Source organism: Oryctolagus cuniculus, chromosome 19 (assembly GCF_964237555.1).
Source record: "Oryctolagus cuniculus chromosome 19, mOryCun1.1, whole genome shotgun sequence".
Taxonomy (NCBI): Eukaryota; Metazoa; Chordata; class Mammalia; order Lagomorpha; family Leporidae; genus Oryctolagus; species Oryctolagus cuniculus.
Window position 1 is genome coordinate 55,811,924 of NC_091450.1, and position 14,566 is coordinate 55,826,489.

A 14,566-nucleotide genomic window follows, 5' to 3' on the forward strand; every position below is an offset into this window, starting at 1 on the left:
GTGAGAGAGAGAGAGAGAGAGAGAGAGAGAGAGAGAGAGATTTGGGCCAGACAAAAACATTTAACGCAATAAAATATGTAAGGTATTTATTTAAAAACCTTTTTTTAAATTTTTTGACAGGCAGAGTGGACAGTGAGAGAGAGAGACAGAGAGAAAGGTCTTCCTTTGCCGTTGGTTCACCCTCCAATGGCCGCCACAGCCGGTGCGCTGCGGCCGGCGCACTGCGCTGATCTGAAGGCAGGAGCCAGGAGCCAAGTGCTTTTCCTGGTCTCCCATGTGGGTGCAGGGCCCAAGCACCTGGGCCATCCTCCACTGCATTCCCTGGCCACAGCAGAGAGCTGGCCTGGAAGAGGGGCAACCGGGACAGAATCCGGCACCCCAACCGGGACTAGAACCCGGTGTGCCGGCGCCGCTAGGCAGAGGATTAGCCTAGTGAGCCGCGGCGCCGGCGGTATTTAAAAACCTTTACCTCTTGTTTCTGAGAAAGCTCTTCCCCACTTGGGATTTAAAAATAACTTTCTGTGCGTTCCTTAGGTGCTTTAATGGGGATCCTTGGATTTTTATTTTGATTGTGTCATTTGTTAGTTTTGCAACTGTGGGCAAATTATGTATGCAACCTTTCAGAATGTCAGTTTTCCATATAGAAAAGGTTAGATAAGTGATATGTAACATTGTGAAGAACTTTGAGTTCTAGCATTTCTTGCTGGTGCCTTTTGTGTTGTGAGGAGTTGTGGAGCAGAGGCAGGTTGAGGGAAGGAGGAGAAGCAGGAAGAAGGCATGGAAGCAAGGTGGACAAAAAGCTCAAAGGGGGCTGGAGAGAGAAGCCAGCACTGTGAACCCATACTCGCACACACCGCACACACTCTCACTCACAGGCGTACTCATGGTGTACACAGGCATGCACACTCACAGGGACACACATGACCACACAGGTATGCACACAGTGTGTACTCACATAGCACATATGTGGACAAACATGACACAGGCACACACATGCACATGGCACATAGAGAGACATGCACTCACATACACTCACACTCACAGGCATATTCATGACACACACAGGCATGCACACTTGCAGGCTCACATAGGCATGCACACAGTGCATGCTCACACAGACACATATGTGGACACACAGGCACACATATGCACATGGCATTTACAGAGGAACACACTGCACACACACTGGCATACATACAGGCACTGACACTTGCATACACATGCATGGTACACAGAGGCACACATATGTGCACACATAGGCACACACTGGCACATAGGCTCACACACATACACACTCTCTCATGTGTAAGACCCTAGAGGACAGAAGGAAAACTAAGGGAAATGGTGGGCACAGGAAGCTAATTCTGAGGACCCGAGAAGGATGCCTTCATATCAAGGAGATAAAAGCATTTTGGGTACTTTGCTCATTTCCTTCCGTTTTCTCTTTTTTTCCTTTTCTTCCTTCCATCTACTCCAGTTTCCTTCTTTCTTATGTTTAAAATAAAATTAACTATAGTAGAGTAGGTTGTGAATTAGCACAAATGGCAAAATGCAAAAGTTAAGTTTCCAAAGTTTTACTTCTTTTACTGTTAAATTGATTTATTGTGTAGCAGTCCCTTCGAGCTCTAACATTCTTTGTGTAAGGTGTGTGTATTTTAGCATTATTATAACAACTATAAATTTTTGGGCGGGCATTTTGACAAAGCAGATAAAGCTGCTGCCTTCTATGCCAGCATCTCATGTTGGTGCCAGTTTGTGCCACAGCTGCTCCATTTCTGATCCAGCTACCTGCTGATGACCTGGGGAAAGCAGCAGAAGATGGCCAAGTGTTTGAGCCCCCGCACCTATGGAGGAAACTCAGAGGAGGCTCCTGGCTCCTGGGTTTGGCGTGGATCAGCCCTGGAGGCTGCAGCCATCTGAGGAATGAACCAATGAATGGAAGATCTCTCTCTCCTTGTCTCTCTCCCTCTCTCTGTCACTCTGGCTTTGAAATAAATGAAATAAACCTTAAGAAAAACAGGACTAATTTTTGCATTTCCTGCTTTTGGAATTTAAGTATATAAAATTAACTATGTATTTCTCTATATTTTATCTCTAACACAAAAGTTCTTTTTGTTTTTGACAGGCAGAGTTGGACAGTGAGAGAGAGAGAGAGAGAGACAGAGAGAAAGGTCTTCCTTCCATTGGTTCACCCCCCAAATGGCCCTTATGGCTGGCGCGCTGCGCCGATTCGAAGCCAGGAGCCAGGTGCTTCCTCCTGGTCTTCCATGTGAGTGCAGGGCCCAAGCACTTGGGCCATCCTCCACTGCCTTCCCAGGCTACAGCAGAGAGCTTGACTGGAAGAGGAGCAACTGGGCAGAACCGGCACCCCAACCAGGACTAGAACACGGAGTACTGGCGCCGCAGGCAGAGGATTAGCTTAGTGAGCCATGGCGCCAGCCAAGAGTTCTTGTAAGTTGTGCCTTCGCAAAACCTAGTTTCGGTCTTTGGCTACCTGTCTTTTGTGTGACCTTGAGTTGGGATATTTGACTTCTAGCAGAAATACCTCCCCAACAATATGTAGTTAGCCAAATTCTCCTGAGGCAAGTCCTTCTAAAGTATAATTGTCAATTATGTTCAGAGCTTTTTTAAAAGATTTATTTATTTATTCAAAAGGCCGAGTTACAAAAAGGCAGAGAAAGAGAAAGAGAGGGCTTCCATCTGCTGGTTCACTACCTCAATGGCTGCAACAGCTGGAACTGGGCCCATCTGAAGTCAGGAACCAGTAGCTTCTTCTGGGTCTCCCACATGGGTGCAGGGGCCCAACCACTTGGGCCATCTTCTATTGCTCTTCCAGTCCATCACAGAGAGCTGGATCAGAAATAGAGCAGCCAGGACTCGAACTGGCACCCTTATGGGATGCAGATGGTGGCTTTACCTGCTAAGCCACAGTGCTGACCACTTCATAACTTATTTTTATAAAGCTATTTGTACTTTGCTCTTAGACCCTAATTATGATTTTTGGTTTTGTTTTGATTAAAATGAAAAAAACATTTAAAAATCAATCATGTGGGGGCTGGTGCTGTGGCATAGCTGGTAAAGCTGCCGTAGTGCTGGCATCCCATATGGGTGCCAGTTCGAGTCTCAGATGTTCCACTTCCAATCCAGCTCTCTGCTATGGCCTGGGAAAGCAGCAGCAGATTGTCCAAGTGCTTGGGCCCCTGCACCTGTGTGGAGACCAAATGAAGCTCCTGGCTCCTGGCTTCCGACTGGCCCAGCTCCAGCTGTTGTGACCATTTGGGGAGTGAACCAGGGATGGAAGTCCTCTCTCTCTCTCTCTCTCTCTCTCTCTCTCTCTCCCATTTTCTGTCTGTAACTCTATCTCAAAAAGAAAAAAAAATGGTGTTGTAGTTACTATCATGAGGGCATTGAAGTTGAATACACTTTGACCTTTTAGCCGATAATAATTCCCTGCCACAAACCCCTTCTCACTCAAAAATATTTATTTATTTTATTTGTTTGAAAGAGACATAGCCACAGACAGAGAAAAAGATACACAGACACCAACACTCCTATCCATTGATTTACTCCCCAAGTCCTACAATGATTGGGGAGGCTGAGTTGGGCCATAGTCAGAAACCAGGAAGTCAGTCCTGTGTCCCTGTGAGTGGAAGGGCCCAGCTACATGGGCCACCACCTGCTTCCTCTCACAGGACACGGTAGCAGGAAACTGGAATCAGTAGTGGAGCTGGGACTTGAACCCAGGCACTGAGATTTGGATGTAGTTGTTCCAACCAGAGGCTTGACCTCCGTGCCAAGTGCCTGCCCCTAATATTAGTTTTTCAACCTCAGGTTTACCCTGAGATGACCTGGGACAATCTCATCTGTTGGATTCCTCAAGTTGTTCTTGAAAACAAATGACCAGGGCCGGCTCTGTGGTGTAGCGGGTGAAGTTGCTACCTGCAGTGTCGGCATCCCATATAGGCTCCAGTTCTAGTCCCAGCTGCTCCACTTCTGATCCGGCTCTCTGCTATGGCCTGGGAAAGCTGTAGAAGATGGCCCAAGTGCTTGGGCCCCTGCACCTGCACTGGAAGAAGAAGCTCCTGGCTTCTGGCTTCGGGTTGGTGCAGCTTCAGCCATTGAGACCATCTGTGGAGTGAACCAGTGGATGGAAGACCTTTCTCTTTGCCTCTGCCTCTCTGTCACTCTCCCTTTCAAACAAATAAATAAATCTTAAAAAAAAAAAAAAAACAGATGACGAGACTGATGAATGCCATTGCTGGTTACCCTGGCCTTGGCTGTCAGAGTGCTAATTGGAAAGGAAGTTATATGGTCATCAGAAGTACATACCAGGGCCAGCACTGTGGCATAGCGGGTAAAGCCACCGCCTGCAGTGCCAGCATCCCATGTGGGTGTTGGTCTGAGACCTGGCTGCTCTACTTCTGACCCAGCTCTCTGCTATGGCCTGGGAAAGCAGTAGAAGATGGCACAAGTCCTTGGGCATATGCACCCGTGTGGGGAACCTGGAAGAAGCTCCTGGCTTCTGGCTTCAGAACAGCCCAGCTCTGACTGTTGTGGCCAACCGGGGAGTGAACCAGAGGATGGAAGACCTCTCCCTCTCTGTCTGTCCTTCTCTTTCTGTGTAACTCTGACTTTTAAATAAGTAAATAGATCTTTTTTTTTTCTTTTTTAAAGAAGTACATACCACAGGAGAAGGGGACAGAGGACTCATGGCTTTGGCTGCTTAGGGGGAGGTGCTGACTGTCCAGCTTTGATGAAAAGCCCCTTCCCTCCCCCCATTTCTGGAGGGTGGCTCACTTTTACTGCTTTCTCATTTTATGTATATTTCTCCCAGTCTCTCCAGGTCATCCCTGCACTTGAAGTGGAATCTGATCGAGATGTGTTGTTGGAGGTTCTGCCCTGTGTGGGGTGGGCAGGAGGTGTAAGTTCCAGGGACATTCTGTCAGGGCATTTGACTTAGTTGGGCAGCTGGTAAAGCAACTGAACCCAACTAACTGAAAGTTGATGGTGTAAAATATGGTATAAGGTGGCTGGCGCCACGGCTCACTAGGCTAATCCTCCACCTTGCGGTGCTGGCACACCGGGTTCTAGTCCCGGTCGGGGCGCCAGATTCTGTACCAGTTGCCCCTCTTCCAGGCCAGCTGTCTGCTATGGCCCGGGAGTGCAGTGGAGGATGGCCCAAGTGCTTGGGCCCTGCACCCCATGGGAGACCAGGATAAGTACCTGGCTCCTGCCATCGGATCAGCGCGGTGCGCCGGCCGCAGCACGCCGGCCATGGCGGCCATTGGAGGGTGAACCAACGGCAAAGGAAGACCTTTCTCTCTGTCTCTCTTTCTCACTGTCCACTCTGCCTGTCAAAAAAAGAAAAAGAAAAACAAATGGATACATGAGTGAGTGTTGAGGGAGACGTTGGTTAACAGATGGACATTGCAGCCATCCGGCACAGTGGGATGCCTGCATCCCACACTGGAGTTTCTGGTTTGAGTTCAGGCTCCGCTTCTTCTGATCCAGCTTCCTGTGAATGCGCTCCAGGGGTCCCTGCCACTCATGCGGAGACTGGGTTTGAGCTTTGGGCTTCTAGCTTTGGCCGAGCACCGCCTTGGCTGAGTCACACCCGGAGCAGAAGAAGCTGACTGAAGCGGGCCTGGGGCATCAGAAGGACGCTGGATGTGGCAGGGTGCAGATGTGTCCCGTGGCACCATGGCGACGGCCAGTGGGGACTGCGCCTGCGTCCTGCACTTTGACCCGGAAGTGCACACAAACGCATGCGTACCCCGACTGCCCCGCCAGCACTCTTGTGGGAGTCAGCACCGCGTCCGCTGCTGCCCGAGAGCCTGCACAAGGTGTGAGGAGCCGTGCTCGACGCTGCTGGCCAAGCCTGAGGGAGACCCAGCTGCCCCAGGGTCAGGCCAGGATCAGGAGAGGCTTCGTGTCCGAGGCTACCACACCGTTTCCCAGGTGCGGTTCTCTTCTTCGGCCCCTTCCGAAAGCAACGGCCTTGGCAGACCTCTGTCCCGCTGGCAGACCACCCCCCCCCACCGAGGTGAGTGACGTGCGGCTGTTGCGGTTTCCCGTTGGGGTTGTGCCTGTTGCTTTTGGGTGCCGAAGTCGCGGTCGTGCTGTGCGGACGGTCTGGAAGGGCCCCCAGGGTGCAAGTAGCTGTGCGAGAGCAGTGGTGGCTCCGTCTCCTCCCGGAACTGCCCCACGTTCCGGTCTGTTTGCTTTTTGAGGGCCCAGCCACCCTGCTCTAGACCTCAGACTGTTGTTGGGAGGAACGAGAGCGAGAATGTGTGTCTGTGTCCTGGTCTAGGAGGACAGTTTCCGGTTACTCGCATTTGGTGTGCTGTTAGTGCTCTGTGGCTTTTTAATGAAAGACCATTGTCAGGCCCAGGTGTACCATCTGTTCTTAATTCGATGATTTTATTTTTTTAATACTGCGAAAGTAAGGAAGGTTTTGTGAAATAGGTTTTCTGTGTCTATCGGGATACTTTGTGGCTTTTCCCATGTTTGTTCTGCTCTGGGATATATTGCTTTGGTATGGTAGCCGTCCTTGCATTCCCGGAGTAACTCTCAGTTGCGCACAGTGTGCTAAGCTTTGTTTGTGCTCCCGGATGGCATTTGGTAATATTTTATTGAGGCATGTGACACATTCATGATGGATATTTGTGTGCCATTTTCTTTATGATGTGTGCTTGTTTTGGATGTTGGGATAACGCTGGTCTGATGGAATAAAAAGGAAAGTTTTTCCTCTTCCTCTCCCTTTTGGAAGGGAAAGAACGGATTTTAATTATCTTTTAAATGGGAGTTCTCACCAGTAGAGCCGTCTGGTCCTGGACTTTTCTTCATGTGTATTTGTTTCCCACTACTGCAGTCTCTTTTCAAAGTATAAGTGTATTTAGGGTTTCTTGTTTTACTGTATTCAGTTTTAGTGGTTTGTGTCTTTCTGACAATCAGTCCACACTGTAGCAACATTGACCAAATCCTTGTGCCTTGGCTTTTCCATAGTGTTTTCTGATGATTATTTTGGTAAGGTAGGTAATCGTGTCCTCTCTGTCATTTCTGTTGTGAAGTCACTTGAGTCTGTTCCCTTTTTTCCCTTGTTTCCTTTGGATAAACGTTTTGTCCATGTCACTGAGTGTTCAAGAATAGTATTTTGGTCTCACTGAATTTCTGTTGTGATATTTTGTATTCCGTTGGATTTATATCAGTTTGTATATTTTTCCTCCTTCCACTTTCTTAAGATTTACTTTTCTGTTCTAGTGTTTTAAGGTAAAATCCCCACTTTGGGAGACCCAGAAAAATTACTGGCTCCTGGCTTTGGATTGCCCCAGCTCCAGCCATTGTGTCAATTTTGGGAGGTGTACTAGTGGATAGAAGACCCCCCCCCCGCTTCTGTATCTCTGCAACTCTGCCTTTCAAATAAATGCATAAATCTTTTAAAAGAAAAGATTGACAGTAGTTTTATCATTAGAAACAACATATGCTACAAGAGAACGGAGAACCTCTTTGAAGTACTGAAAGATAAAGAGTGTCAGCATAGAATTCTTTGCACAGTGAATGTATCTTTCCAGTGTGAGAGTGAAATAAAGACTCCAGACATAGAATCACAGAAATAATTCATCACCAGCACATCCACACTACCAGAAATATAGAAAAAGTCCTTTAGGGAGAAAGAAAATGTTACTAAGTGGGTATTTGAATCAACACAAAAGATGAAAACATGAGAATTGAAAGCTACATGGTTAAATGTATACAGATTTTTAAACTGTTTAGTCACTTTAAAAGATAAATGACTTTTTTACAGCAAAAATACTAAAAATGTAGCATACAGTTTATAGCTTTTTAAAGTTAAATGTGTGGCAAGTGTAGTACAACTGTAGGGAGAGTGAAATGGAAATACACCATTTGACATGGTACAATATCACTTGAAGATAAATGTGATAAATTTAAAATATATATCATGAAACCTAAAGAAGTCACTAAAGGTAAATAAGTAGGGGTATAATTAACCCATAAAAGAAATAAAATGGAATCATGGAAAGGAAACTGATCCAAAAGTAGATAGATAAAGAGGAAAAACAGAACATAGAACAGATAGAAAACACCTAACTAGGAGATTAATTTAAACTCAGCTATTTCATTAATTACATTAAATGTAAATGGTATAAGGAACTCAGTTACAAGGCAGAGAGATTATAACATTGAATCAAAAAGCAAGACCCAAGTATAGGCTCCCTAAATGAAATTCAGTTTGAATATAATAGCTTGAAAATTGAAATATGGAGAAAGAGATACACATTAGTCATCTACAAAACTGGACTAGCTACATTAGCAACACAGATCATGGAATATTTTTAGGATCATGGGATATTTTCAATGATAAAGAAAGTCAATCCATGATGATAAATGCTTTGATCCATCAGTAAGATATCAATCTAAGTATTTATAGACCTAGTAACACAGCTTCAAGATGCTGACACAAAAGTTGATAGAACTGCAAGGTTTATCTGAAAATCCATAACTAAAATGGGAGATTTCAATATTCTTATCTCAGTAATCAGTAGAGCAAGCAGATAAAAGTTGGTATGGAAACAGTCTTAAAGATATCACAAACCAGTTGACTTAATACACATATGTAGAACACTGAAATCAATAACAGAACACACATGTTTTGAAAGCACTCAGAAAATATATATGGATGTAATTCTTTAGGTCATAAAGGAAGTTTTAATAAATTTAAAAGGATTTACTTAGTGCTTCAAGGAATACATGAGAGCTATAATTGAATGACAAAGATTTCTGGAAATTTTTCCATTGTTAACACAATAAACAACACTTTTAAATAACCTGTGAGTCAAAGAATAATGACTAAAAGACAACTTTTTATGTTATCTCCTACCAGCAACCCCAGGCTCTTGGGGAAGCTGTTTTTCCCTCAGGCATGGGATGACATCCTCAGTTAGCTAAGAGATAGGGCGTATGGCTGCGTGTGTCGTTGTTTCTCAGGATAGTCAGGAGATGGCCCCACCGTGATCACGTGTGTGAGGGCAAAGAGGAAGTGTTTGTTGACACAAAGAATGGAACACTGTATCCACATGGGTGTGGGTATACATCCCAGGCAAGCTACATTTCTTGTCTTCATGAGAGTTTTTATCTGATGGTCAAAGTAGTACCCAAAGCAAGATTTGGGGAATTAAGATCCAAAATCTTGTTAAATTCTGAAATGTTCCATGTGTCATCTTTCTCATCTAACAGACTGGTGTTGTCATTTGGATTTAAATTTCATGATGGCAGAGAAGAAAAAGATGCTAGAGACCAGTTAGGACAATAATTTTTCAAAGATTTTTCTTTTTTTGTACATAAGAGGACTATGAGTGTTTATGTGTCATCATCATAGTCCCTAGGGTATTAAACAGTGATTATAACTTTTTTTCCTATTCAGGTAAATATTAGAATACAAGTGACTGATGACAGTAACTCTGTTCTGAAATATTTTTAAGTAGCTAATTCAGAAAATTCAACTCAAATTTATAAAAATAACGTGAATTTTAATACATTATTTTAAGTAGTCTTACAACATCAAAAGTGCAATTTTCTTTTCTGTGCTGTATTATAGATGGTGAATTTGAGCCCAAACACACAGGGTTAGTTTTTCACCAATTAATACAATTAATAGCAAAGACAGGATAAGAGAAAACATTTTCTTTCTTCTAGAATTATATGTGCTGGGTCCGCTACATCAGTCCTCTTTCTATGTTCTGTATCGATAATAATGATCATGATAATAATAAGATGATGTTGATGAGGATGAGGATGAACTCCAGGGACCTTACCCATTATATCTTTGTAGGCCAGTACTTGTTATACTGTGGACACTTAATAATGTTTACTGAATGAATATACAATGATAACTCCTCATAGAGCTATGATTTTGAACTAGGTGAATACAGGATCTGGGACCTCGATCCAGGTCTCCCACATGGGTATCAGTTGCCAGGTACTTGAGCCATCACCTGCTGCCTCCAAAGGTCTGCATTGACAGAAAGCTGGAATTGGGAGCTCGGGCTGGGAATTGAACCCAAGCATTCTGATATGGGATGTGGGTGTCCCAAGCCATGTTGCAACCAATTCACCAAATAGCCGCCCTCCATATTAGCTTTTTTTAGAAAATTATTCATTTATTTATTTATTGAAAGTCAGAGGTATGCAAAGAGAAAAGGACAGGCAGAGAGTGAAAGAAAAAGAGAGAGAGAGGGCTCCTATATGCTGAGTCAATCCCCAGTTGGCTACAATGGCTGGAGCTGCACTGATCTGACCCAGACCAGCTTTGGCTGGAATTTTGCTGTGAAGTCCTCTGTGTAATGTGGTCAGTGACATCACCAAAGGTTGTGCAGCCAGCAGCACAACCTTAGTTTATGTTTGCCTTAGTTTATGTTGCCTTGGGGATTTATGAGCCTAGTGTGCCAGGCAGGTTGGGTTTTGTGGCTATGACACAGTTACTGTAGCTCAGTTAACAGAAGCACACTGCAGAATCGGAAAGCACCTTCAGATTCAGACTCCTGGCGCCCTGCTTGTCCACCATTCATTTCATGTGATGCTGATGTTACTGGAGGGGTGGGGAGGGGTCACAGCCACCCAGCCGAGCATGGACTTGGCACTTAGCTTTTCAGACGAGGTGCTTCCCCGGAGGTTACTGTCACAAACACAGCACTGACCTGCGGTGTCAAGTGATCACGTGTGGGAGCAGGAGCAGGAGGAGGAAGGAGCCAGCACTGGTCAGGACAGCTTATTCTTGGTGTGTGTGAGCAGTGCCAATAAGCTGTCAAAAAAAATTATGGTTTAAAACATACAGCCGGCTGGCACCACGGCTCACTAGGCTAATCCTCTGCCTGCAGTGCTGGCACACAGGGTTCTAGTTCTGATTGGGGCGCTGGTTCTGTCCCGGTTGCTCCTTTTCCAGTCCAGCTCCCTGTTGTGTCCCAGTAACATAGTGAAGGATGGCCCAAGTCCTTGGGCCCTGCACCCATATGGGAGACCAGGAGGAAACACCTGGCTCCTGGCTTCAGATCTGCGCAGCGTGCCAGCCGCAGCACGCCAGCTGTAGCAGCCACTTGGGGGTGAACCAATGGAAAAGGAAGACCTCTCTCTCTGTCTCTCTCTCTCACTGTCTAAATCTGCCTGTGAAAATAAAAATACAGCCCACAGCCTTCAATTCACTTTCACCAAGACGCTCAAGCAGCTCAGAGGGAGCACAATTGATTCTGTTTTGACAGGTCCTGATGTACGCTAAGCACTACCTTATTTATTTGTCATGATGTTCTTAGGAAGAAGGTGATATTGTGTACATTTTACAGCTGGGAAAACGAAGCTGTCCGTGATGAAGCGTGTGCCTAGAGTATTTCAGTTAGAACGAAGGTACTTCAATGAATTCCTAGAAAATGGAATTCAAAGATAACTTGATTTTGTTGCAAAAATGTTTGAATTCCACAACGTAGGTTTTTTTTTTTTAATAATAGATGTTTTCATGAAGTTTTTTCAAGACCTCTCACGTAGGTATCCATGTCAAAATTTTTTATACCAAAACCAATTTTTTCGGAGCAGGCATTTGGTGCAACAGTTAGGTCACTTCCTGGGACACCCACATCCTTTTTGGAGGGCTGGACATAGACCTTGCTGATTTTTTCAGAAGTCTACACTTTTTCCGTCACATCCGTGACAATGAGCTCTGGCAGGACATCATGCTTTGGTGCCACTCCCAGACATGCATGTGCAGTTCCTCTGTGGAGGAGCTGGGGGGAACTGTGACCCAATACTCTGTTTTCTCATTAGCCCCAGTTTGTCTTAACCTGTGAGCAAGAGCACATGTTTAGGAAAGTAAGAGGACAGTTCTTACGGCAGATGGATTTCTGCTCCCACGCCTTCCATGGGAAGGACTTGACCTGCCAGAAGTCAGAGGCGCAAGGCAGCACTGGTGTATCTCTTTGTTTGTGGTGCAGGTGGGTAAGTGGGAGAACCAGACCCTGAGCCCGAGGCCCACGGTGTGGCCCTGGTACAAGTCCTTCTCTGACTGTGAGCTGGATCACAACCACCTGAGCATCATCACCCTGGAGGAGGCCCCCTTCGTTATGGTGGAAGACATCAACCCGCTGACTGAGGCGTGTGTGAGGAACACGGTGCCGTGTCGGAAGTTCATCAAAATCAAGTGAGTGCCAGGGAGGCTGTGGTCTGGACATGCCCACGCCTGTCACATAGTGCAAGTCACTGATCACAACAGCATCTGTACTATAAAACGTAACACAGAACACACTGTTGTGATAGCTGTAGTGTTAGCAATGGGCTTATGTTTATGATTGCCTGGAGATGCACTAAGTTTACATCCGTTAAATTCTCACAGCCATATGAGGTGAGGGCGTTTGCCATTTACAGTTGATACAGTTGAGTTATGGGCAGGTTGGAGAACACGGCTGAAGCCATCCAGAGGTATGGCTGACTCCAGCTGTGTTCTTAGCCATGGTGCTCAGTCATCCCCCAGCATCCTAAAAAGTCTCTCCTTAAAGGATTTCTTTCTTTCTTTCTTTCTTTCTTTCTTTCTTTCTTTCTTTCTTTCTTTCTTTCTTTCTTTCTTTCTTTCTTTCTTTCTTTCTTTCTTTCTTTCTTTCTTTCTTTCTTTCTTTCTTTCTTTCTTTCTTTCTTTCTTTCTTTCTTTCTTTCTTTCTTTCTTTCGACAGGCATAGTGGACAGTGAGAGAGAGAGAGAGACAGAGAGAAAGGTCTTCCTTTGCCGTTGGTTCACCCTCCAATGGCTGCCATGGCCGGCACACTGCGGCCAGCACACCGCACTGATCCGAAGCCAGGATCCAGGTGCTTCTCCTGGTCTCCCATGTGGGTGCAGGGCCCAAGTACTTGGGCCATCCTCCACTGCACTCCCGGGCCACAGCAGAGAGCTGGCCTGGAAGAGGGGCAACCGGGACAGAATCCGGCACCCCGACCGGGACTAGAACCCAGTGTGCCAGCACCACAAGGCGGAGGATTAGCCTATTGAGCCATAGCGCCGGCCTTGTTACCACTCTTAATTATTAATAATTATCTATTTTCAGTTAACTATATGCTCATATGTTTAACCATATAATAAGTAGAGAACAGTATGGAGAAAAAAAAAAACACTGTAGAAAATCATCTATCACAGAATGTCAGTTTCCCTCCTACCCATTACCCTTTAGGTCTCAATTAGTTACCACAAATCAGGGTAATATATGGTATTTGTCCTTGCAGAATGGCTTATTTCACTAAATATACTGGTTTCCAATTATATCCATTTTGTTGCTAAAGACAGCATCTCTGTAATCCCCAATGGGTTGTGTTACCTAGTGTATATAGGCCATGATTTCTTTATCCAGTCATCAGTTCATGGACATCAGGGTTGATTCCATGTCTTAGCTATTGTGAACTGAGCTGTACTAAACTTGGAGGTGCAAATAATCCTTTCAAATATGCTGATTTCATTTCCCAGGGGTAAATCACCTTGAGATGGATTGCTGAGTCATATAGTAGATTTATTTCCAGCTTTCTGAGGTATCTCTACTTGCTTCCACAATGGCTTCACCAGTTTATGTTCCCACCAACAGTGGATTACGTCCCCATAGTTGTCACATCCTCAGTAGCATTCATTGTTTGTTGATTTCTGTATGTGAGCCATTCTAACTGTTGTGCAGTGAAACCTCATTGTCATTTGGATTTGCAATTCTGTGATGGTTTGTGATCTTGAGCATTTTTTCAAGTGTCTGTTGGCCATGTGAATGTCCTCACTTGAAAAAATGCATGTTCAAGTCCTTTTGCCATTTCCAAACTGGATTTTTGGTTTTGTGGTTGTTGAGTTCCTTGAACTCTTTATAGATTCTGGATATTAATCTTTTATCAGTTTCATAGTTTGCAAGTATTTTCTCCCATACTTTCAGTTGCCCTTTCACTTTGCTGAGTGTTTCTTTTGTAGCGCAGAAGCTCCTCGGCTTGATGGAATCATATTTGTCTCTGCTTTTATTGCTTGTGCTTCTGGGATCTTTTTCCCTAGAAATCTTTGCCTATGCCAATACCTTTCGGTTTTCCCCAATGTTCTCTAGTAGTTTGATGAGATTGGGTTTTAGATTTTGTTCCTTGAAGTATTTTTAATTGTTTTTTTTTGTATAAGGTGTAAGGCATGGGTCTTCTTTCATAGTTCTGCATGTGGAGGTCCAGTTTTCCCAGGACTGTTTTTTGAAGAGACTGTCCTTTGCACCTGGGATTGATCTTTAGCTCATTTGTCCAATAGAATTTGTTTGTAGATGTGTGCACAGATTTCTGGAGTTTCTTTTCTGTTCCATTGGTCTATATGTCAATTTTTTGCTTATACCATGCTGTTTTGATTGTAACTGCCCTGTTCTGTGTCTTGCAGTCTGTCGTTGCGATGCTTTGAGCTTTGTTTATGTATATGTTTTAAATTTGTATTTAACAAATATAAATTTCAAAAGTGCAACTTTTGGATTATAGAGGCTTTTCCCCCCATAACCTCCCTCCCACCCACAGCCATCCCA

General features: G+C 44.8%; 1 protein-coding gene across 38 annotated transcripts in view; it reads left to right on the forward strand.

Moving 5' to 3' along the window:
* The window catches only part of LOC127489004 (trafficking protein particle complex subunit 9-like), a 279,821-nt gene that overhangs the window by 132,669 nt on the left and 132,586 nt on the right, over window positions 1-14,566 (forward strand). For 7 of the 38 annotated variants that reach the window (XM_070063890.1, XM_070063886.1, XM_070063884.1 and 4 more), the window contains one exon: window positions 11,997-12,202. The exons of the other annotated variants lie outside the window; for them this stretch is intronic. Coding sequence is in view for 6 of the 7 variants with exons in the window: in XM_070063886.1 (XP_069919987.1) it covers window positions 11,997-12,004 (8 nt within the window). In the remaining variant the exon portion in view is untranslated. The remainder of the gene's footprint in view (window positions 1-11,996; window positions 12,203-14,566) is intronic. 38 annotated transcript variants of the gene reach the window in all.